This window comes from Phoenix dactylifera, chromosome 12, assembly GCF_051530095.1.
Source record: "Phoenix dactylifera cultivar Ajwa chromosome 12, Ajwa_hap1_PhDact_Kaust_v1.1, whole genome shotgun sequence".
Classification (NCBI taxonomy): Eukaryota; Viridiplantae; Streptophyta; class Magnoliopsida; order Arecales; family Arecaceae; genus Phoenix; species Phoenix dactylifera.
The window spans coordinates 2,433,012-2,458,388 of NC_143201.1; the positions used below are offsets into that span (position 1 = coordinate 2,433,012).

The 25,377-nt window shown below is 37.5% G+C and overlaps 1 protein-coding gene across 8 annotated transcripts in view; it reads left to right on the forward strand.

The window, feature by feature from the left end:
- The window catches only part of ABA3 (molybdenum cofactor sulfurase (LOS5) (ABA3)), a 53,383-nt gene that overhangs the window by 24,664 nt on the left and 3,342 nt on the right, over window positions 1-25,377 (forward strand). For 5 of the 8 annotated variants that reach the window (XM_008812902.5, XM_008812904.5, XM_026810504.3 and 2 more), the window contains 5 exons: window positions 577-670; window positions 8,424-8,534; window positions 17,438-17,502; window positions 21,044-21,192; window positions 24,618-24,850. In XM_008812902.5, the coding sequence (XP_008811124.3) occupies window positions 577-670; window positions 8,424-8,534; window positions 17,438-17,502; window positions 21,044-21,192; window positions 24,618-24,850 (652 nt within the window). The remainder of the gene's footprint in view (window positions 1-576; window positions 671-8,423; window positions 8,535-17,437; window positions 17,503-21,043; window positions 21,193-24,617; window positions 24,851-25,377) is intronic. The other 3 variants (XM_088708308.1, XM_088708309.1, XM_088708310.1) reach the window with 1 other exon arrangement.

The following is a 25,377-nucleotide window of genomic DNA, read 5'->3' on the forward strand; positions in this document are numbered from 1 at the left end:
TCTAACGGAAAACATGAACATGAAAAAGGGGTGCAGTTCTTATATTCTTCTTAGATGATATTAGAAATACTAAAAAATTGATAGAGACTCCTTGAATATGATGACCCTATTTATGGTTACTCATCATCATATTCCGTTACATCATGGACAACATATAACATACTGACCACCATGGCATTTGATATAGCGTAACTTGTGTGTTGCTAGCTCAAATATTCTTTCCCTTTCCTATATGAAGGTAATTATAAACAAAGAAGAAGCAAATCTTCTTGTCAAATATGATATATGCCAATCATGTACCACTTTGTTCAAACTTCAAAGTTAATCAATGTAAATGGTTCCCTCTTTTTGATCACGAATAGCAAGATTTTAAGATGTTTAGATACAGGCATGGTTCAAATTTATTAAAAAAATAAGAGTCTTCAATGTTCAATTTATGTTGCCTTAATCTCTTCGCTGATATCTCTAGATATAGAGCATACGTCATGGTTGTAGTTTGAAGAAACTATCATCCACAATTCTTCTTTCTTTTCATGGTAATTATTTTCATAACACCTTATTTGTATTTTTTTGCAGAAATTTTTGAGTTTTTTAGAAATATCTTTTGTAGCAAAGCATAAGTCATCCAATGGTAAATGTCAACTAAGCACTGAGGCAGTTCCTTTATCAGGTAAATTATCTTCATAGTATGGGCTGACTTGTTTTCTTTGACATGGTAAATTTCTCCGTCTACATTTCTTTAGTGTATGAAAATACTTGTTTTTGTTGTGGTAATTGTCGGGGTAAGTCAGTTTCTCCCTTATACTGCCTCTCGCGAATTGATACATCTGTTACTGTTTAGAAAAGTATTATTGTAAAGTTGTAATTGCTATCAAGTCAATAGATCACAAAATATGAGAGTAGTCATGTCTTGTAAATGATATATTAGAGATAGAATGGGAGGGAAGGGGCCTATGCCCTTCGTTGTTTTCTTCCATTAACATATGTAAGATGTATGTTTATTGTACACAAGTTCTCTGAAAAGGATTTGGAGAATCCAAGAATTCTGTGTTTTTTCCTTCTTCCTCATAAAAAATAGTAATAGTTACATATCAAAGCAAGTATTCTCCATTACATAGTGTTTATATTTTTGGCATGGTTATTACATTATACTAAAAGCTGAGGATATAACTTAACAAAGCTTTAATCCTAAACTAATTGCGGTTGGCTACACGAATCCTTTTCTTTAATTTGCTCTATTTAGGGCCACGCTGTTTGAATGATGTAGCAATATCAAATCTTTCCTTACTACTTTGTCCCATGTGATTTTCGATCTACCTTTATCTCTCTTTTCTTCTATATATATCAAATTAATCCTGCATATTAGTGCATCCCTTGGCATACATGGTATATGTCCAAACCATCAAAGTTATCTTTTTCTCAATTTGTCCTTAATTGGTACTACATCTACCTTTTTACAAGTGATTTCATTTCTTATTCTGTCTTTTCTTGTATTACTACACATCTATTTCAACATTCTTATATCGGCTACACTCATCTTGTGCACCTAATTTCTAACTACCCAATATTCTGTACCATAAAGCATAGTTGGTTGTCTGGTTGTCCTTTAAAATTTTTTCTTTAACTTGGTAGGTATCCTACGATCACATAATATACCAGCTGCACTTCTCAATTTTATCCATCTGCTTTAATCCTATAAATAGCATTATCTTCAATCTCCTCTTATAAATAGTCGATCATAAATACCAAAATGATCACTCTTAGGAATTTCATGATCCTCAATTTTTTCTCCACTTTTATCTCTATTTCTAATTTTATTAAAACTATATTCATGTATTCCATTTTGGTCCTACTTAACCTGCAACCGTTAGATTCTAATATATCCTTCATAACTCCAAACTTAGTTTTATCCACAACCTATATCATCTGCAAATAGCATGTACCAAGGAATATCGTCCGGAACAGGGTCTGCGGTACCGATGGTACCGGTGAAGACCGATTTCGGTACGGTATCGGTACCAAACCGGTTGAGATAAGGAAAAACAAAAAAAAAAATGCCGACGCACAGACGCGCGTCCGCGTTACCACAGAGTGGCATTAAATGCCACTCTTTGCGGTAATTAAAGCCCACGCGGGGCAGCCCACGTGGGCTTGCTGCCCCGCGTGACGAGCCTGCGCGGAGAATTGCGGCCAGCGCGGGGAATCGCGTGAGGGCGCGGTTCCTTGCGCGTGGAACGCGAGCGGGCTCGCGGTTCCCCACTCGCCCGGGTTTTTTTTTTCTTTATTTTTTTTCTCTTCTTCTTCTTCTCGAACCCTCCTTCTTCCCCTCTCCTCCACTCTTCTCCTCTCTTTCCCGGTTCCCCCCATTCTCCCGCGAGCAAGGAAGGAAGAAAGGTCCCACCCGCGAGCAAGGAAGAGAGGTCCTCCTTCTCCCGGTACTTGTCTTCTCTTCTTCTTCTGTTACTCTTTCTTTTCTTCTTCCTCTTCTTCCTTTTCTTCTTCTCTTCTTTCTTCCTCTTCTTCCTCCTCTTCTTCCTCGCTTCTACCGGTGCCGGTCGCACTGGTTTCGGTTCGGTATCGGTTTTCACAGTCGAACCATACCAAAAGCTGTCGGCACCGGTTCGGTACAGCCAGAACCAACCGGTTCCGGTCGGTTCGGCAGACCCTGGTCCGGAATATACTTAGTAAGCTTATCCATAACTAGCACAAAAAGCTAAGGACTTGTATCATTGGTGTAAATCTAGGATAGACCAACAAATCCCATTTATCATCTGCTTTCATAAGGTTAAATGATTTATGGTATATTTTGAGATTGTCTTTTAAGCTTGTTGCTAATAATGTTATTCATTATTGGGGCTATTTCTTTGCTATCTTTAAAATTTCTCTAGCAGGAACCCAAGCCTCTTCTAAAAGCCTTTAAAAAATCTCTCACGAAATAGTATCTTGAACCGTGTGACCTGCAAGTACAACTAGGTGAGTTCTGCATTTATGGGGAATAGAGCTGCTCTCTTACTCCAAGGCAGTACCAATGATGGCGTGTTGTCAGCCCCTCTCATCCATGTCCTCTCAAACTATGGGAAGTGGTAATTATCAGAGGTGCTAGTAGCCGTGGTAGCTTAAAAAATATCTCTAATAGGAACCCAAGCCTCTTCTAGAAGCCCCTAAAAAATCTCTCACGAAATAGTCGTGACTTGCAAGCATAAGTAGTCGAGTTCTGCATTTATGGGGAACAGAGCTGCTCTCTTACTCTCGGGCAGTACTAATGGATGGCGTGTTGGCTGCCCCCCTCTTTCATGTCCTCTCAAATTATGGGAAGTGGTAATTATAAGAGGTGCCGGTGGCCATAGTGGCTTAGTCCATTTTCTAGCAGAGGTTGACCCTCTTAATGCCGATTTAGATGTGTGATAGTTGTTTATGGTTAAATCTTAAATCGAATATGGGACATCACAGGAGAAATGTGCATTGCCTCGAAGAGCATGAAGTCTATTTTATGGCCGGTGAGTTGTTGGCCTTGAAATTTGGTGGTAGAAGTTTGGATTCCAATAGCCATCAATCAGACAAGGGAAGGGCAAGATTGGAGTTAAAGAGGAGGGATGCTGTCGTGAGGATGAAACCAGTAGTTTGTTTCCAATTGACAAGTTGGATGGGTTAGAGTGCATGGTTGGAGTTCTAGATGGGGTGACAGGTGGAATTATGGTCAAGATACTGGAACCTATGTGGGGCTGCGGGGGAGAGAGAGGAGGAATAGATGTGTGGTGTGCGGGATTTCGCAAGAATGAGGAGATTTAAGACTTGAGAGAGGATGATGAAAGATGTTTAGAGGTGCATGGGGAATTGATTCGTTGGTGTTTGATATGAGAAGATTGCAAGATCTTTGTTGTGGTTGAGGGATAAGGGAGATAACCCACTATAGGCAAAAACTTTTGAGTGGTAAAGTCCGTAGATAATAGTTGTATCCTTCCAATGAAAAATGCTTAGAAAGCCATCTAAATTTAGTATACACCAAGGTCTTCAATCTCGATACTAGTACCATACCGGTACATAACTGATTCAGTACAATACCGGTCAATATGGTATGAATATACACCAAGGTTCACTGTTTTGGTACCGGACCCTGTACTAGTATCATCCTATTATAGTGTCAATATATGGTATGGTACATTAAGGTTTGGCATACCAAGTGTCGGTATGTATAGTATAGTATACCGATTCAATACTGGTACTGTACAGTACGTCCGATACGGTATGATATCAATCGGCACAGCAAACTTTGACTATGCACCTTGTATCAAAACAACCATTGAATCATTTTTCTCACTTTTTAACTCAATACACCGCAGTACACCGCACTATATGTTCGTACATCTCGGCCTCAATACTAGGCAATATAGGGTGGTACGGGCTTTGTAACGATCCAAACATGAGTCTCGTACCAGTTTTCACTTGGTACGGTACGGTATGCCTTATATCGGCCGGTATGACTGGACATTATGGATACATCTAAATTGCTTAAACAAGAGAGATTGCAAGATCTTTTAGTGGTTGAGAGATAAGAGATATGAACCCACCTATAGGCATAAACTTTTGAGTGTTAAAGTACATAGATAATTATTTAGTCATAGACTCATATCCTTCCAATTAGAAATGCTTAGAAAGCAATCTAAACATACTCTGCACAATGGATCATGATCTAAAAACATCTAAATTGCTTTAAACAAAAAAAATGATATATTATTTCTTACTTATTCATCATTTAGTCATAAAACAGATGTTTTCTGATAAGAAGATTTATGCATGGCTGGACATATAAATTGAAAGACAATTATGTTGATCATGAGCTAGATAACATAAAGCATATATGAACCAAATTTAGTCGGTCTGGATAGTTTAGATCTGTATCTCAAGTCAAAGTATTATTTTTTACTATTTAAAATTATTCTTTTGGTGACCATGGTATTTATATTTAAGAAACTTCATGCACATTTGATCTTTGTTTGTTCTGAGATTTGCATATTATGATTATTAATCTAAGACAGATGTAGTAGCATGAAGTTTTTATTAAGGGTGTCACACCTGCACTCCACTTTAGAATCTCTGAGGAAACTTGCTGAAGCACATACATACTCAATTCTTTGTCTAAATTATTTTCTGCTCCCACACCTGAATATATTCCTACACCACTTCTTGCTAACTAAGATTTTGAAGGTCCATCATAATTTTTGTGATGCTATGAACATAATATACATAGAGTCAAAAATAGTGTTCTTTTTTTTTTGATAGGAAAAAGGAATGTTCTTTGGTGCTTTGGTGTAGGATTTCCTCATTGATGGATAAATAGTTCTACTGCTGTAACTACAGCCAAGTTGGCATGTAGCAAAATAATGCTTTGCTCGTGATGTCCATGACATACGCCTCAATCAATCTTTTGGGCATGTCTTGCCTTGTGTGCTCTTGCTCTTATAACTAGGGATGTGCACAGTTCAGATCGGGTTGGTTTAGGGGTATTTTTGAAACTAAACCGACTTAAATCAGTTTCTTAAAATTGAAACCAAAATTGAACCGACCTAATACGAAAACCGGTTCAAACCAAACCAAAAAATTCGGTTTGGTTCAGTTCGATTTATCGGGTTAGAAGAGTAAGAGAGAAGAAGAGGGAAAAAAAGATGAGGGAGAAGAGAGGTCTAGTGGCTTCGCCGGTTGCAGGGGATTTGGCGGTGGTGATGGTGGCAAGGCTTGGAGGTTCCAATGTAGCAAGGTTGTGCATGGGTGATGAGAAGTGAAACAAATGGGAAGTTGGCCGGAGATATTGCCATTTGATCACCTAGGCTCGCATGCTAGCTAGACCCGCAATGGACGGAGGGTGGGGTTGGTCCAACATCCAATCACACCAAGGGTTCAATGAGGCGAACTAAAATAGATGAGCAAGGGTGAAATAGGGAGAGCCTGGGCTTGGACTAGATTTTACCTATGTGATCAAGGGAGAGCAAGGGGTGAAACAACGATGAAATAGGTAGAGCAAGGGCGAGCCCGAAACAACGATATTACTTGAGGCATAAGACTAGAATTGTTTGATCAGACGAGTTTTTCTTCACCGGTCGGTGTCGAGGTTGGAGGGCTTAGGCCTGGACGGCTAGGAAGATGATGACAATGACAAGAGCCACGATGGCGACGGCAAAGGAGACTCTAGAAATCGATGCCATCTCGACCAAATAGTAGAGACAAGAGCCATCCACCATGAGGAGAGAGATTTCTGCCGCCATCGCATTGACCCTTGATCTCTCTCTCCTGCTTGATGAAGAGAAGTTGGCCACCACGAGGAGAGGAGAGGGAAATAAAGATGGTACAATAGGCAAGAGTGACAGCTAGGGTTAGAGCCTTAAAATATTGGGAGGACTCAAAAATGTTGGGATTAAAATGGTTGAAGGGCACTGGTTCCGTTAAGTCCCACATCGACTATTTATATGATACTTTCTCCCTTTAAAAGAAAGATCCTCACAAGCCCTATCGTCAAGCTTGGTAGCTAGAGCTTGGTTTGGGTGTGACTATTATGTCGGGTTGGCTTGCCTATTCCAAGTTGGATAATACATATGAGAGTTGGTTCGATTCAAGTTGGTTTTTTCTTAACTTAAACCAAAACTGAACTGATTTTTTCGGTTCCAAAAAATTCTAAACCGAAACCAAGCTGAGTGTAGAAAAATCCTATCCAAACCGAACCAAAATAACCTACTCGGGCCAGTTTTGCGGTTTGGTCGGTTTTCTTGCACACCCTTACTTGCAACACTTGCAATCCATGCAACATTAAATTTAAGCTATTAATCTAGCAGCAACGTTTCAATATATTAAGTCCATATGTAAGCTTTTGTTCTAAGAATGAGAAAAGAATCTGGCTCATTTTCTTCGGCAGGTTCCTTGCTTGCCTAAGAATACTTTATCCAGGAATTCTACACCAAAATGTCTAGAGGACTGACATCAACATGACTGCCATTTTTGAATCTTCTCAGTCTTCAAAATTCTACTAAGGGTTGTGCTTTGTAACTGATCCCATCGTTAATGAAAAAGGGGCGGGTGATGATAATGATGATGAAGTGCTAAGTGATTGACCTATAAGTTGTTAAAAAATGTAGATGCATTATAAATATGAAAATTATAAAATAACAAAGAGGGAATTTGATAAAAAATGTAGACTGTTGAAGATCATATCAAAGTAAAAAGTAAAGCATATAAAGAAAAGCCATTGGACATTGTTGCTATTTTCAGATCTATTTTCTACACTTATTGGGAACCAACATGGGACTCATTTTATATCATATCTTTAATGTTAGAACATGAGAAATGCATGATAAATATGGCGCATCAAATGAACAATAATAACAAACCATCTCGAACAGCCTTTTCATCATGTAGAAGTAGCTACTGAAGACATCTAACTTGGGGGAGGAAAAAAATCACCTAGTTTGTCATTGATTTCAAGAACAAGATTGCATAACTGTAATCACTTCTGCTAATTGAGTTTACATAAGCAAAACAAGGGGAAAGCTTCTTTTGTTGGCTAGATTATTTCTATTGTGTGAACCTTCTTGTTCCAGCATGTATACTTTATAATTCTTGGGCATATGTTATGAAAAGAATAAATTTATTTCTCAACCTTCCTAAGGACTTGGAACTTCTCATCTTTCAAATTCTTGAGATGATAGGCTCATACACATGTTGCACAGACTAATATGAGGGCATGATTTAGAAATTCAAATCATGGTATGAGTATCAAGAGGCTAATATATTATCAGGAGCATGGTATGCTGTACTGATCGGTATCGGTCGGTATCAGACGTATTGTACCGGTACCGGTGCACTAGTGTCGGTACATCTGGCGTACCGCATACCGTACCGTACCGACACTCGGTATGCCTATGCTAGTGCGGCACCGGTACGGGGTTCAGTACCGGTATAGCAAACCTTGATCAGGAGTATTTTTTGGTTCGGAAAAGAATGGAGATTGGTGTTCTTAACCATATGTAGTACTGAATTGTTGCATATCTTTTTCTTACTTTTTAATTCTTTGTACTCATTGTGCAAGGATTATGTAGAGATGTTGTGGGCAAAAAACAGGGGCATATTTTGCAAGATGAACTCAGATTTAAATTGAAAATAAAAACAAAGGGAGAATGAAAGGTAGGAGAGACCTAAAATAATACTCTAATCGCTTGCAATAGAGGTGATATGGCCCTAAAAAGGAAAGAATCATACATGACGTAGAATCAGGGAACAACCTAAATAGGTGAAACAAGGGAATGTTGGTAACTATTTTATTAATCATATAGTGATGTCTGGTTCTAGTTTATCTTTCATCATCTTAACCAATTAATAATTTCATGGTAATATTTCTTTTACATGGATTAACATATGTCATCATATTCATGTTACAGGCATTGGTTGGCAGCAGTTGGCAGGGAATGTCCAACTGAAATCCATCATGGTTTACCCTGTAAAATCCTGTGCAGGATTCAGCATGTATAGTTGGCCGCTAAGCAATATGGGTATCCTATTCTCTTCTTTGTTTTAAAATGCAAATGGGTTTTTTTTTTGTCATAAATATGGATGATAAATAGATTTTCGTTTCGTCTAGATTTATGTAAGTTTCCAGTAACTATATTGACCAACATGATGTAACATTGCATAGTGTTTATTAGTGGTCAATAGAAAAGCATGTTTTCTTTTTCTATACACATTATCACTAAACTAAGGTCTCAAAAACTAGTAGTGGAACTTCTACTGGTTTTCTGCCAGAACGGTACGATACCAGGTACCAAGATACAATATGGACAGTCTTGTACTGACACTATGTACCAATGCTAGAAACATGCCGTGAAGGTACAATTCTGTTCATATCATCCCATTCTGGCGGTACTTGAAACCTTGCTTCGAATGTACTCTTGTGACTGCTCTAGGTTGCACAAGATGTCAAATGACGCAAACTCTTTGAAGGAACACAAGAAAGCTGAAAAAGGAAGGAAGAATAAGCAGGAAAGAAAGAGTAGAAAAGAGTAAAAGACAAGATCAGGAAGAATATCACGTCTTTTAAAATAATTGAGGGACCGCAATTATGAATTAATAGGCAGGCAATGCACTTCATGGTGTCACCATAAAGCCCTCAGTTAGTGGCTGGCTATCTCATGGGTATGATGTATCATAGGCTAATAGAAATAATTAAGATTATAACCTGCAGTATATGGTACAGTGGCCAAGATAGGCTATATAAAATATTTAACCTAAAATATTAAATGTTAACCCAAATAAGTACATTCTAATCCATCTTTATTATAACATATACGTGTTCTAATGCTTACCTCATTTGAGACATCCTCGCTCTCTGATCTTTCAAAATGATATTCTTGTTAACATTTTACAGATGTGTTCATGTTTTAGGTGGATTTCATGTTGCATGAACACCAGATTCATGCACTAGAACATGGATCTAGGATCAAAATCGGGGTTTTCTCAAAAACTTGCTCATTATTCTTCGATAATGTATCAAATATATTATTTGTTTGTTTAAATTGCCTGTTTTGTGTTGTTTCATCTCGACAATCTTTAGGATTATTCATTAGTTCGCTAATTTACAATAATTATATTGTTTCTTAGTCACCTTATTAATTTTCATGCTTAATAGCTATAATAATCTTTTTTTAAGAATACTAAGGTCCGCCGAACCGGTACCAGGAACTGTACCGGTCGGCGTCCAATACGGTTCGGTACTGGTTCAAACCTATACCATGTTGGTATGGGTAGGGCGCGTCGGTTCCATATCGATACCTAATTTTTTTTGGAGTTTTCAAAATTTTTTAATTAATAATTACTTTTTTTAAACTTTTTCAATAATTTTAGGTCTAATTTTATATTTTTTTGATATTTTTTGATGCTTTTTAATGTTTCTATGATTCCGGTTTAACCTAAATGATATATCTTATTGTTTTAAAATGATACAAATCAGAAAATGATTAGTGAGATATTGCATGCTACAATAAACAACATAAAATATTCTCAAATCAAGTAGTGATATAAAAATTAAAAAATAATACAATCTATTATATACATTTAAAGTATAACATACATACCTATATTTAAAATCGGATCGAGTGGTGATGCCTCTTGTGGATATCTGGATCATTAGCATATTCAGAAGGTACCTTAGCCCATCCCATTAACCAAGCGGCTTTGTAGTCTTGTACGTTCATCCCATAAGGAACGCACGTTACTTCACGTTAGGTTATAAGCACTCTCGGATCTTTCGATAAAGCTCCGGCTCTGGAAGGTGTCCTATGGCTGATAATATGGCTGTAGAGGAGCTCATCCGAATATGTCGGTAGTAAAATCCGACCTGTAAGATGCTCCGGACTATGTAGGACAGTCACCACTAGAAGATGTCTCAGACGTACTATATCCATATTCGTATTTGTATGAGTCATAAGCTGTCTGTGGCTGCAGGTAATAGGATCCATTATACGACTTAGAACCTGATACGTCTATGGATCCTACTCTACGTGCGAGGTCATCTGCAGCTGTATCGTGTCCTACAAGACCTCGAGGAGTCTGTCTCCTATACACAATCGCATCCTCGCAGACTTTACAAGATCGTGCATCGTGGTTCCTATCCTGTGTAGCATACGTAAATTGAGACTAACCGGTGAATCGAAAACCATTCTGCGACTGTCTCATAAACGGTGGTCTCCTGTCCTCCACTCTATTTCTGGCCAGCAGATCCATGACCACTAGAACTGCTACTCTCGATCTCTGAATCTGAGTGAACTGACTCCTCGACACTCTCCATTAGGTCTGCAGGTGCTTTTTATTTTTTTTGGTATGCTGGGCAGCTACCTTCTTACCCTTCGTGCTCTTCTCTATCTGGTTATGTTGGGAGGATGTATGTTGTCCTCTTGATTGAGTCGATCAAATAGCGTAGTGGCCTCGTCTAAGCATCTCTTGATTATATCTTTGAGAGGATGTCTCAGATAAGGAGTCATGTAGGGACCGACTCTCCTATGGTTGTGGTTGATTAGCTAGAAAGATGTGTGGAATATTGCAGCCCATTGCTTTGCATCGACCCCAGCCTCACTGGCTATGAACCTGGCCGGTCGTGGAGGTGATCCTCGCTCATCAAGCTCTGACTCTTGCTGCTGGCCCATAAACCATCCGATCATAGGATCATTCTCATCATCAACGAAAGTACTATGGATCGGATCTATGTACTTGAGCTCCACTTTCTCCTGAATGCACTTTAGCCTCAATCTCCTATTGTAGTAAACATATACAAGGTCGTTAAGGCGCTTCTGTGTCAAACGGTTCCTCTGCTTGCTGTAGATAAGGGCGAAGGTGGACTAGTTGCGCTCACAGCCACTCGAGGAGACCGTTTGGAAGAGGATTCAGATAGCTAGCTGCTTAAGATTTTTCACAGATAACCCAAAATGAATCTATCATTCAGCTGCAAAAATATTGAAAAAAATTACATATAAGATAGTACCATATTAGTAACCATCTAACGCCAGATAAATGTCCTCCTAATGTGTAATATATCTGGATTCATACTTTTCTTACTTATGATAGCTGCCGAGATTCCAAAGTTGTCGGTGCCCTCTCTAAATATTTTGGTCTATAAAAAAGAATCGTATTATACTATGTTAATAATTGAAGATACCGGTTAATTTATACGTCACTTAAGTTAATTTATCTCTTCTAGACATAGAGCCACGACTTCTAAATCTAGCTCCATCTTTTAAAATACATTACACAGAGTGGCTGGAAGTTCGTCATCCATATCGATTCCAAGTACATTGTATTGGAATGAGTGTTCAGGTAGTATGTTGCATATAGAGTTCGTTATTGACTTAGTAAAATTGTACAAGTACAAAAGCAGTTTTATTTTTAATGTTCTTGCGGAGCTTCTAGATGCAAGTCTCTACCCATCTGGTAGTTCCACCGTCGTTCAATGATGTCGTACTCGTGGGTATGCGTTGGATCTGCCTCCATGATTTGAGTCTTTGCCCTCTTCATTATATGATATAGGAAGCCCATCTAGGGGTACCTCTCATCGTCCACGGCCTAAAGTACTTGATACAATGGTTTGATAGCCTTCACTATCGCAGTAGCCCGCTATCAGAATGTCTGCCTGGTCACCAAGTCCTCGACACTGCTTCCTTCAGTGTCAGCCTTCACATATCTACTTTTCTGCCACTCGGGACTAACAAACATCTGACGTAGGGCTGCTTTTTGCTCAAGAAGGCTATCAAGTGCAATATAGTTGGTAGCAAATCGTGACTCTTGATGTCAAAATCTCTTTCCTGCATACTTCCGTATCAGTGAAAGGACCCACGTATGGTTATAAATATGCCTAATGATGGTTTGGAGCTTGGACTGTCTCCACAGTCTGCTGTACCCTACGAATCTTCACAATGTCCATCAACATTAGGTCGATACAATGTGCAGCACATGAGGTCTAAAAAATATGTGACTTCCGCTCTATGAAGATCTCCCCGACGACCTTATTTTGTGGTCTATTATCAGTGATGACCTGTACGACATTCTCTTCTCCTACTTAATCAATCACCTCCATCAGTTTCAGGATGTACGCGACGTCGTGCACCTGATCAGAAATATCAACCGATTTGTGGAAGAAAGTCTGCGTATCAAAATGTGTCAGAAAGTTGATGTTCCGCCTGGTAGGATCGGTCCAACCATCATTCATCACAGTCAGTCCATATGTGGGCCACTTGCTCTTGTAGGAGGCAGTCCATTTTTCTAGCTCTTCATTACTATCAAGAAGCTCACCATAGATATCCTTCCCGACTTGGAGAATCTATACCAAGACCGGCAGCCTATATGGCAAAAATAGTAGACCTATAATACGTATTGTCTGCCACATTCGCTGGGATGTGGCTGAAGTAGAACTAGGATCCAATAGCTCGTCACATATCCTTCTTCAACATTGAGTCAACCCTTTGCCGCTTCAAATCTCTGCTAGAGAAGGCATATGGATCTAAATTATGGATTGTTGCTCCTGGTGGAATCTTTTTGGATAACTTCTTTTTGCTACCAAAAGCTTCTAGCATAGATGCAATCCGGCCTCCGCCTCTGCTGATGGCCTCCCTGACTGAGGAGGTCTTCCCGAACTCTGGATATGCCCTGCTGCTTGTAGAACCAGAGCCTGACTCGTAGTACGAGGGCCCAAATCGAGCCTTATCCTGGCCCAAATTCGCACCAGTTCGCATCGAATTTGAACGGAACCGGCCTGTTTCAGACGGTTCCGGCCGGACCACACCGGTTTCGGCCGGTACGGACTCTTACCGGCCGATTTCAGTTGGTTCGGGAGCGGTTTCGGCCAGTTCGGGACTGGTTCCAGTCGGTTCCTTCCAGTTCGGATTTGGAACCGAAAATTAATGGCAAACCGATTCGGTTTTGCACTGGGTCGGCTCGGTATTGTCCGAACCAGGCAATTCGGCCTGTTCGGCAGACCATGATACTAACATTGATTTTTCAGTGTTTAGTAAAAGTTTAATGGTAATTTAAATAAAAAAATGTCAAATAGCAGCGAAAAGCTTCAATGTAGATCGAATAGGAGTTGATAATTCAAATCAATTTGTTTCCGAGGACTTGTGCTGACATTTGTTTAGTCCATACATTAGTTATACATTGGGGAGATCTTGCATATTTATACAAGGTTAAGAAATTCAAATAATACCTTCTGACTAGCCTTTTTGGGTGGGATCTTAAGTTGTTACAAATGGTATCAAAGCAGATATAGCCCATAACCTGGCCTATTACTCATATTGACTAGGGGATATTGCAGCGCGGACCCATCTAGGGCTGAACATAGGCCAGTCATGGTGTTTGATGGATTTGGACTCTTAGTATGGCGAGGATAATAGGGCTTAAATAGAGGGAGTATGTGAGAGCTTGTGCATGCATGCATTTAATCCCATTAGTTATGCACTAGGTGGATATTGGATGCATATAGGGCAATGAACCTAAATAATACTTTCTAGCTTGCCTTCTTAGGTGAGATCTTGGGTCGTTACGGAAAGAAATTGAATACCGTGTCGATGGCAAAGTTCAAACCTGCAGCACAGGCCCATTTGGGCCTGACCATGAACCTATCGTGGTGTATGTGATTGTATTTGATTGGATTTGGGCCCTCAGCCTGGTGTGGATGCCAAGGCTTAAACTAGGGGAGTGTTTGAGGACTTATGCAGATATGTGTCTGGTCCACATTAGTTGTGCACCGAAAAGATTTTGGGTACTTATATAAGGCCAAAAAAACCAAATAATACCTTCTAACTAATCTTTTTGGGTGAGGTACAATGCTAAATATGTTTTTTTAGTATAAACTGAGCATTAACACCAAGGTATACTATCTCGGTACCGGCTCTGTACCGATGCCACCCTATCACTATGTCATTATGGTACGATACGAGACTGCTCGACAAACTTGGTGTCGATATGCCCTCCTACCATGTACTAGTACCAAATCGGTACAATACGGTATGTTCCATACTGCCCAGCTCGGTATGTTACGATGTACCATGATTAATACTTTGAAAGACAAAAAGGAAGGCAATGGAAGCCAAAATAGGCCATACCAAGGGTGTACCAGCTAGCTCAAGCTGTGCTGGTTGATATGCTGTGTTTGTGTGGTACATGGTAGGGCTTGTAGCCTTGTACCATATCAATAAGTGCTCGGTGTGGTACTGATTCTAAAGGTTTCAATCCTTGCTTTCTTAGGCTCTGTTAGGAGGCGGAATAAGAAGGAACAAAAGTCTCTTGACCCACTTATTCCACTTATTTTCAGCTAAATAGTCATTTGAGCACATGAAAAAATAAAAAAACTATTTTTGAAAAGGGAAGAACAAGTACTTCCAAGAAAATTGTTACACCATAAATGCTGTACTTTTTTTCCTCTTAACCCATTTACCCCACTAACTTGCGCCAACAAAATGGTGGAATAATTTAACCTCCCTTTATTCCCTCTTACTTACTCCATTTAACCCAATTATTCTGGATTTTAATTCTCCTTCTAAAAGCAGCCAAGATTCCACAGAATATGAACACTACAAACTACCTTCTAGCTCTCAGAGATAATATAGACTGATTCTCCATACTTATAGCACAAATATATAACTTTGCCTTCATATCTCCTATATGCTTCTACATCACCACGCAAAAAATCTTGATCTATTAAGTAAATTCTTGATTTATCAAAAAAATATAGCCTCCTGTAAACTTTGCACTTTTGAGTCCATGTGATTCAATCCGTTTATCTCTAAACTCTCATGTATCTTTTAGAAGGTCAATGACAAATTTCTTCACTACAATTAATGCTGTTGCTTAATTTATGGATCTCAGTTCTTGTGTAATACCTTATTCAACAAAAGAGTTCCTTCATGAAATACTCATTATAGAGATGATCTTATCATTTATACCTTATTTGTTAATGAAATAACAACCACATACAAGCCACCATAACAAGAGTATTTTGTTCTCCAGTTCTTTTCAACAGTAGATTATTTGTATAGTTTCCTAGCTCTTTAAGGTCATATTCCACTCTTGACAGAAAAAGATGAGCTCATAAAGTTACTAGGATGAGATATATGTTGCACTTGGCCAACAAACCACTATTTGCAGCAAAATATACTCAATTCATCATTCATGCATGTTGGTTACCCTTGAAGATCTTGGTACATGTTAACCATGCGAGTTCTTAGTTCATCGTGACTATGCATTCAATAGTCACACCTTTCCCTCAACTCTTCTGCACCATCAAATTCTCCATGACTATCTGCTTTATAACCAAGTCCATGTCCGGTAATGCCTCTTCCAGTTTGTTCATCACCCGTAGTCATGCATGATGTGGAAAAAGATATATGTTGAATCTGAGGCGCAGATTTTACTAGGTGACTGTTATCGCCAGAGCCAAAAACTATCCTTGATAGTGTTCAGATTGTTGAGATTAGCATGAACAGAAACTTGGCAAAAGTTCTTCAAACAGTTGCTTCTACTTCTTAATCCTCTAGGAAGGTTTAGTAAGCAAATAGTTCCCATCAGTTTTCTAAAAGTACTAAAGTACTCATTCAGGGTCTGGGTGATGTTTTAAGATACTTATATCTCAATGATTTGCAATTTGGCCTGAATTTATGGTTAATGCTTTCTTCTGTATGGACATGATCAAAACCCATTGTTAGTGTGATGTGATACACAGGCATGTGAGATTTGCTTTCAATGGAATGGTTCTTGGTGGCTATGCATGTTGTCGATTTGGAAGATTGAAACAGATATACATCCAAGCTCATTGTTGAATATGTTGTGTCAATGATACTATATAAGTATCATTGAACTATATAAGTATGATGGTAGATAATTTCTTAACATGTTCAGTCTCCTGAACATATATCCACTTCCTTTGTGGGGGTTTTATTTTGAGATTAATTTTTGCTCCATGAACTGTGGAAGCTCTTGATATGTGGTATCTAGGCTGAGTATTAGATTAAAAAATGTTCAAATTCCATGCATACCAAATCCATGAAAAGAATTGATTATTGCACTCTCTATTAATTGTACATATGCGAACATGAATAGTAAGCCCTAGACCAAAAATATTGTTTTGACTGTATGGTTCATGTCACCTCCTATTCCTAGCCACTTCTATAATAGAAAATACATAGGCATCTTGTTAAGTGACTTCAGTCTTCTCAATTTTTCTGACCCTCAACCTGTATTCAACTCCCTCTTCTCACTAGGCTGTCCTAAATTCCTTTTATCCTGACCTCTATTCAACTCCCAATGCTCACTACGTTGTCCTAAGTTCCATTTTTCCAGACTCTCAAATTGTAATCTCTTAAACCTCTGTTCATGTGATCCTTACTATCTCTTCTGGTGAGTTGGAGGAAGAGCTGGCTTGGATGGAAATCAAGGGCCTTGATTAAGTGAGGACCCAGTCTGGTAAGGCAGGAAAAGAGAGAGGGGTGGGGTGTTCACACTGCAAAGGGTAACAGGCTTGAATTCAATGAGGTTTGACACTGGTGAGGGAGAGGATAACTATGCTTGGACTCTTACTGCCTTCCGCGATGGCAAACAAGTAGAGCTAATGGCTTAGGGCTAGCAGATGCATCAATTGGGTGATGTGGGCCATGCCACTTGATTGGCCTGTACCTTTATCTTAACTGAATTATCTGGTTCAATCTTTGCAAGAGTACAGAAGAAACAACTGTGGAAAATGATATTTGCCCTTACCTTTATCTTAACTGGCTTATCTGGTTCAATCTCTGCCTGAGTACAGAAGAAACAGCTGTGGCAAATGATACTCGTTTAGGCATGCATATATGTCTGTTTTAAAATATGTAGTAGTCAAAACTAATTCAAAATATTTTATGTAATTCTATGAATTTCTGAACAGGCCTGAAATATGACCGAGAATGGCTTCTCAAAGGACCAAGTGATGAAATTTTGACTCAGAAAAAGGTCTGTTGAACTTTTCTACCTAATTAATTAATGTTCTGTTTTTAAGTAATCAGCTGCATGTTGATGAGTTTCATAGGTTTGAGATATATTATTATATGGTATATTGCACATGTTTCCATTTTTGTTTGTCTATAATATAACCATCAATGGTATCCCAACTGTTTATGGTCAGCTAAGTTCCTTTGTATGTTAAAAGTAGCGATGTCTCTTACAGGTTAGGTTGGTTTGACAAAAGCAATGCACAAGTAATGCAATTACAACCTAATGGAATTTCTGAAATCTTGCTTGTTTTAGTAAACAAATATAGCATGTACGGCTTGTGCATTGGAGACTAAAGAGACCAGAGGAAACAACAACAAATTAATTCACAGTTACCAACTTTTTAAATGTCAAATTATGTAACATGGAACAATACGGTGACTACAACCTAATGAAATTTCTGAAATCATGCTTGTTTCAGTAGACAAATATATCATGTACGGCTTGTGCATTAGGGACCATGGAGACCACAAGGGGAAAAAACAAATTAATTCACAATTAACCACTTATCAAATGTCAAATTATCCAACATGGAGCATAATTATACTCCATAGGACATTTAAAGAGAGTATAGTCTAACAACTGTAGTCAGAAAGGGCATGTTATAAACAATAAAAGCCTTTGAAGATGTTAATGATATTTTCTTATGATGCTTAACTTTTATTTATGTTTATTAGGTGTTACTACTGGTATTTTAAGAAGTGTCTGATATAATGTAGATGTTACATCAAGTTAGACATGTAACATTCCAAGTTGCTAAATCAATAAGTAGTCTGTAGTCTGTACCATCCCAACCCTACTGAGAAGTTCAAAATTCCAAGTAGCAATTTGAATAAAAAAGAAGAATGACAGAGAATAAAAGGCATCATATACCAAAGAAAAGGAAAGAAAACCAAAGGTAGATTGCACAGTGTTCAGCATGCATACATGTCCCACATTTTTATATGGGGTTTAAGATATTGTTTTAATGCATGGAATAACTTCTGACTTGAAAGAAATTTGAATCTTTGACATTTTAAGAAAAATGAAAAAACCCTAAAAAACATGTTAATGCTGGTGACGTTCTGGGATGTGCTGCAAATTGCCGGGGCATGCCATATGGGTGGCTGGCTCGGCTCATGCCACCAGCACTTAAACCCTTGATAAGAAGAACAATCATTTCCTTAACAAGAATTTGATCTCTGTGCTCTTAACTCTTCTCTACCAATTCTTGATAATATGATTCTGTAGGTCTTTCAAACTTCATTTGTAGGAATGGCATCGAGTATATATCTGGTATGCTGATCTGATAAAGGTCATATATCTTTTTTGAGGTACCATGGTTATCTGAAGAAAGGTGCTATATGATGTTCAGCTAAAATATATGTATTTTTAGCATAAGCCCAAGAATATTGGGACGGTGTTTGTCAGAATATAGCTTCTCGAAAGATAAAGAATGCTTGGAACAATGAAATTTCATGAATGTTGCATTTTGTTTTCTAGAATGACAGTTAATGTTTAATTCTAGATCTTGTTGAGCAGTTGATACATGATTAAGTTTGTTCAAGCTATGATGAGAGTTCTAAGATTTTTAGGTAGATTGTTACCATTGCAGTGTAGATCCTATGGAAATACATAATAATGGATGTTTGTTGAATTAAGTTAATCATGTTACTGGGGTTTTGAAAAGCTCCATCATGACATGGATTATGATAATACCATCAATTCTGCGCTGCAAGAATAAATGGCTTAGCTTTAAACTTGTCATGAAATTTCACCCAATGGATTTATTTAATGTAGGAGATTGTTTTCGAAGTGACAGCTTTCGGTTTTAGTTTGAACTTCTTATGCATTACAGGAATTAGGCTTAGTGAGAGGGATACTTGAGTCATTTTTGGTTTTCTTATGCAATTCAGTTGTTTAGGATTCTTTTGGTCTACAGTTAGCTCAGAAATCATTGGATTGCGAGATCAATTGGCAAAATGTTGAAACCATCTATAGGATCAAAGAACAGTTCACCTAGTAGGAAAGAGATTTTCATTTCATGGTTCCTTATCTATTGATAGGCTCCAAGCTTCAGGGATGGTTAGCCTAAAATCAAGGAACCTTCTGCAGAGGGACCGTATTTAAGGTGCTAGAAGTTAGTATTTTTTTTTCCTTTCTTTAGACTACTTAAAATTTTGAATCAAGCAATTTGCAATCAAAAAGACTCTGTTCACAGCCCAGTTTATTATATCTGGAGATTGATTCTGTGACTATTGTTTGGCCTAAGCTTGGAGCCAGTTTCTCATAGGGGAACTGGAGCAATCCTGTTTATAGCCAAATAAGAATACTTAACATGGAATTACTATAAGAAGCTTGGTAATATTTTTCATTAACTTGGAACTGAAAGCTTACTCGGAAACAATTATTGCGTTAAATTTAGAAGGATATAATAGGTAATCCGTAATCCCATTTGGGTACCGCCATGTATGGTTTTCAAGTGTCTTGATGAGATGGATATTTGAATAGGACATCCAAATTTGATTTAAAAGGATTACGTAGTCTATGATATATATTTTAATATTATGATGTCTAAACAATGTATTGGTCATTTATTGACTGTTTAGGCTTTCTTTTTCTTATATGGTTAGCAGCTAGTTTCTTAACTATGTGAGTTATTAAACCTGCAGTTGCTTACCATCTTTCATGACTATTATCTATTGGGACACTAGCATTCTCTTTGGTTTCACTGCATTTAACCATCCGTATAACAGTAATGGGTTAACTTTTTCCCCTTATTAACAATTCATCTGTAGATCGTGCACTATTGTAATTGTTTAATGTCTTTGTCATCTGTTAATGATGCAGAACCAAGGGTTCTAGGCTCTAGCAATCAATATCTCAGACTACAAGCTTCAGCAAGCTCCCTTTGTTATCTGGACTTCTAATTAATTATTTGCTTCCTCAATGCAATAACTTTACAGGAGATGATAATGAAATGTTTTTTTGCTACTCTTTCCAAATGTTCAACAGAAAGAGTAAATGATACAGAGCATATTATATAAAAGAAATTCCAATTAGAGATGCAAAAGATAGGTATTTCAGTAACTGTTATCAGTAATTGCTAAAAGATTTATAGGGATGGTATTTTTTTCATAATCTTTTATGAACAGAAGCTGCAATAGATCTAACATTTAACATCAATCATATTAAAGTATCATTTAACATACATAATATATATTCGTACATGTAGACAAGCATGCATCATGTATGTGTGTTTTTATGTATTCCTTTATGTGCTTATGCATTTACTACATGACATTTGTTTTATGTGTTTGTCATATGAGCCATTTTTGTTGCTTCATAGAGTTGCTTTCAGTAATTGTCAGGTTATGTTTTGTTGCTGTTATGTATATTGTGTATTTGCAGATACATGTGCAAGTTTTTTTCCTCTTCTTTTTGACTTAAATGATAAGAATCACTTTTATTTCTTAAGAGCATTTCACTTTCGATGTCAAATTTATAAGAATTTCATTTGCAGGTACCTGAAATGTGCAATATCCGTACATTTGTTGATTTAGAGCAGGGAAAGCTGTTTCTAGAATCACCACGCTGTAAAGAGAAATTGCAAGTTTCTCTTGCAAAGAATTCATTTAGGGAAATGGAGGAAATGAATGCCTATGGTCAAAGGTATGCATTCCTTATGTATTTTAGCATATTTTATTTGTTGTCTCTGTGAGATCAATCTGCCAATATTTATACAATTATGATTGGTTGGATAATTATTTTTGAATATTGTCTTTTGCATGATTACAGTACTTATTGTTATTTTTTACTGACATGTAAAATTACTTTGAAGTAACAGTATTGGATACATTTGCATTGCATGCATGCATTTGGTGCTTCATATCAAATTTTTCATGTGTAGTGTATATATCTTGGCTCATTTATATGTGCAAAACAAAAAAAATATGTTGTACACAAAGTAATATATGCATGTATAACCAATTCATAACCTTTACAGAAGTTCAAATTAACTTGTACCAGACAGTTGAAAATTTGTAGACATAGCTCCCCTCAAAAGGACAGGAGGCCTCACCATGAAAGCTAAGGAGCTAAGGAGAAAAGCTGAGATATGGACAGACTGCACATAAATAGAACCAAGTCTATCTGAAACCAAATATGTTAGTAGCATTCTATTTGCAACCAAATTATGAGCTAGGGAGGAAAGGATTCATCAACCTTTTTTTTGTAAAAGAAAAAGGAAACCAAATGGAGGATAGAGGAGCAGTGGTCCGGCAAGAAGAGAAGTGGGTTAGAATTCTTCTTAAAAGGAGGGATGGGATCAGCACCCTCTACTCATTCTCAATTACTACACTAGCCTCATGAATTTTAAAGTCTCTTCAGATGTTCCAATGAAAAGAAAGTAAATGGAAAATAAAAAGAGAGGAGATGGATAATGCTAACTAAATAAACAAGTAACTAATTGTGTAAAAATGTAATATGTGGAGTATTGGATGTAAATCTAATGCAAGAGAGTAAATAAGCCAAAACCATGAAGTTAAGAAAACTGCTTCTTTATGCAGGTTGAAGGAGCAAACAGAGCCTTGGTTAGCTACATCCTGATTGCCTAATGGAATGATGTTCTAGTTGAGAGACGAAGAAAAAGCCAATCTTATGCAAAATGAACTAGCCAATGAGAAAAGAAATCACATGTAAAAGAAGGAAAATAGGAGAGTTGAAGTATAAGTGATACACTTGATCTTCGCTACCTTTTTGGGTGAGACTGAATCATAATTCTCATATCGCTGGGAAGAAAGCCCTTAATATCATGGATATTAGGGCCTTCCACCAAATTAATGTAGTGCAGATATTATAAGGATGGATCAGGACATCATGATTAAATGGTGAACACCAAGGTTTTAAGTATTGCATTCTGATATATGGCTGAGCTGTGCTGTGTTAGTGATGGGCATGCTCTAGCAGCAAAAATTGGATCACAAGCATGCCATGTACCAGTCCAACACTAGCTTGTTACATTCTGAACGGCATGAACTGTCATGAGCACGCATGGCAATCCTTGTTCAGAACATGTCTGGTTTTCACCAGTAACCAATTAAAGTATTATCTGATGCACTTATAAAAGGATTTTCTGTTGCATGTTTGTTTGGTTAGTTGCAATCTTTTCGTGCTAGCACATGCCTAGTGTCGGTATGGCATGATTCAAGGCATGTATAGTGCGCACCACAAAGGGGAATTGAATTGGAATGGAAATAAATGCTACTCATTACAATATTTTTGCTCGTGCCTTCAAAATGCAAAATCTCCAAGCTTTTGCCCCAAGCTTTTATGAGACTATATGCGTAGAGGGAAGGCAATGTTTGACAGCAAGAACTATAGTGAAATGTGACGCACTTGAAGAAAATCTGGACCATATATTAGTCAAAATAGAATTCTCAAGGGACTCAGAATTTTTAACATCATTGTTGCCATCATCATTGCCACCATCATGTATCACTACCACTTGTAGAAATATAGATTATATATTGGTAAAAACAGAAATTTTTAAGGAACACAGAATTTTTAACAATTATTAGCAATTATTGATTCCAAACTGAGATTACTAGAAACATACAGAATGACAGATGAGCTTTGAGTTACATAAATACAAGGTTCAAACAAGAGACTCATATTGCATGAGTTTTGAATACGGTAAGACAGACTTGTTTTATCAAATGGATTATAACAATAATAGTCCATATGTCTTATGAATTATGATGAGCTTATTAAATTTACCAAGGGTTTGCTTCAGGTCATTTATAAAGTATAATAGGTCATATACTCGTTTGAATTATATGGAACGTGATGTTTTCTTATGCTGTAATATGGAATGGGTATGATATCACACTGCAAGACCACTTTGTGAAACATCATAGATGGGATATACTAAAACCTCTTATTTCCTTTCCATTTCTTTAGGTGGTGATGATCTAGAACCCTCAATGTGAAATTTCAATTCATGAACTCTCCCTCCCTTGTTCCTCCCTCTCCTTCTACCTCTCCCCACTCCCCCCCCCATCTCCCCCTGTTTTTGGTACACCTCAGGTTGGTACAGTACGTACGTACTAAACTGGTAGCCAGCTGCTACAACCCCGGTATCGGTTCAGCAAGACTTGGTTGATAACAAGCTTACACTCATTTGGTCAATAAATAAATTCCAAACAAGAAAGTAATTGCATTTAATAGTGTGTGTGTGTGTGTGTGTATATATATATATAATTATTACTTAGATGTAAAATGGTTTTTTTAGTACTTTATAAAGTTTATCGATCTACTTAATCATTCAGTTAAAAATGCCTGAGGACCTCATAGTGTTTAATGCCATTGGACCACTTTGGAAACCTTTGTATTGATTGTAAAGTGGGATGCCAACTTGTTTCTTCTTAATCCATTCCCCTCTTCTCGCCCCCAAAAATATATATATAAAAAGGAAGGGGAAAAAAGTTGAGGGTTTAAATTATATGCCAAGATTACTAGAGATCTGCAAAATCTTTGTAGGCCGTACTCTTATTTGAATTTCATTGCTTATTTATTGGTAAGTCAAATCATATCGATTGAAAACTTTATGCTTCATTTTGTCTTCTTTTTGCTAAGAGATTGTTTGATTAAAAGTTGGTTCATGAATCTTTAATCATTTTTCTTTTGATAGAATTCATTTTTTTCCATGTTTTTTTTTTTGCAAACTAACATCTATAGTTTGTATCATCTCTACATATTAGACATAAAAAGTGGTTTTTTGGAACTGGCAGCATGTTGTTGATGTTAAGATCCTCCAAATGCTTAATGCCCTAAGACATTAGTTTTTACCCTAGTTGGGGAACATGTGTCTTACTTTTAATGATTTAGAGGAATTATAGCATGCCTCTGAAGGTATAATGCCATGTCATGTCTTTAATCTTTTGATGCTCTCTGCCCTCATTGCTTTTTAGGCAGGTCTACTTGTATGTGCTTGTAATTTTTGGCAAAATGCTTCAAGTCATAAGAGATTGAGTTTCAAAGTTTGGTCATATATGAATCATTATTTCAATCCATTCGAAATTTCGATCTGAAACCAGATATGAAGTGATGACTTATGATGATGAGGTCAATATGTGGTTCACGGAAGCCATTGCTCGTCCTTGTACCTTTGTGCGATGTTCAAGTTCCAAGAAACGTTCGTGCATGAACAAGGTTGGTAGAGAAGGCCAATGCAGGGATAGTGAGAGCAAATTAACTTTTGTTAATGAAGCACAGATCTTATTAATATCGGAGGATAGTGTTCATGATCTAAACAGCCGGTTAAACTCAAGTATGCGTTTCTTTCCTTTCTAGTTTTACTTCTTGGCCTGTAACTTTACAGCTTAGATGGTTATTGTAAAGTCCTGCTTTTTTTCTTTTCTATAACATTGATTAATTGTTCATAAATTTTCCGTGCACTTTAAGAGCTAGAGGTGTCAATAAATTGAACTTGCTTTGCTCTTTACAAATCACCTCATGCTTAGACTCCATGCTTCCAGGCCAAGCTCATACATGTTAAGTCGGCTCTGTAGTAACTTGCATCTATGTTCGGAAAAAAAATATATGAAACAAGAATTAGTAAGTTACAAGTCCTTTTCGGTACAGTTTTCATCAAAGTTGCATATGACTTCCTATTCTGGTTCATCTGGTGTTTTAGTCTCTTCTATCCAGTATTCTCCTTCAGTTTATGTGGTTAATTGCCATGACATGATCTGCATATCACATATATCACAGTATTTCCATTTCCAGTTACAAGAGTTAATACAGCTCAATGATCAGGAAGGTTTCATCATTCGTACTACAAGTTGTAGTACATCT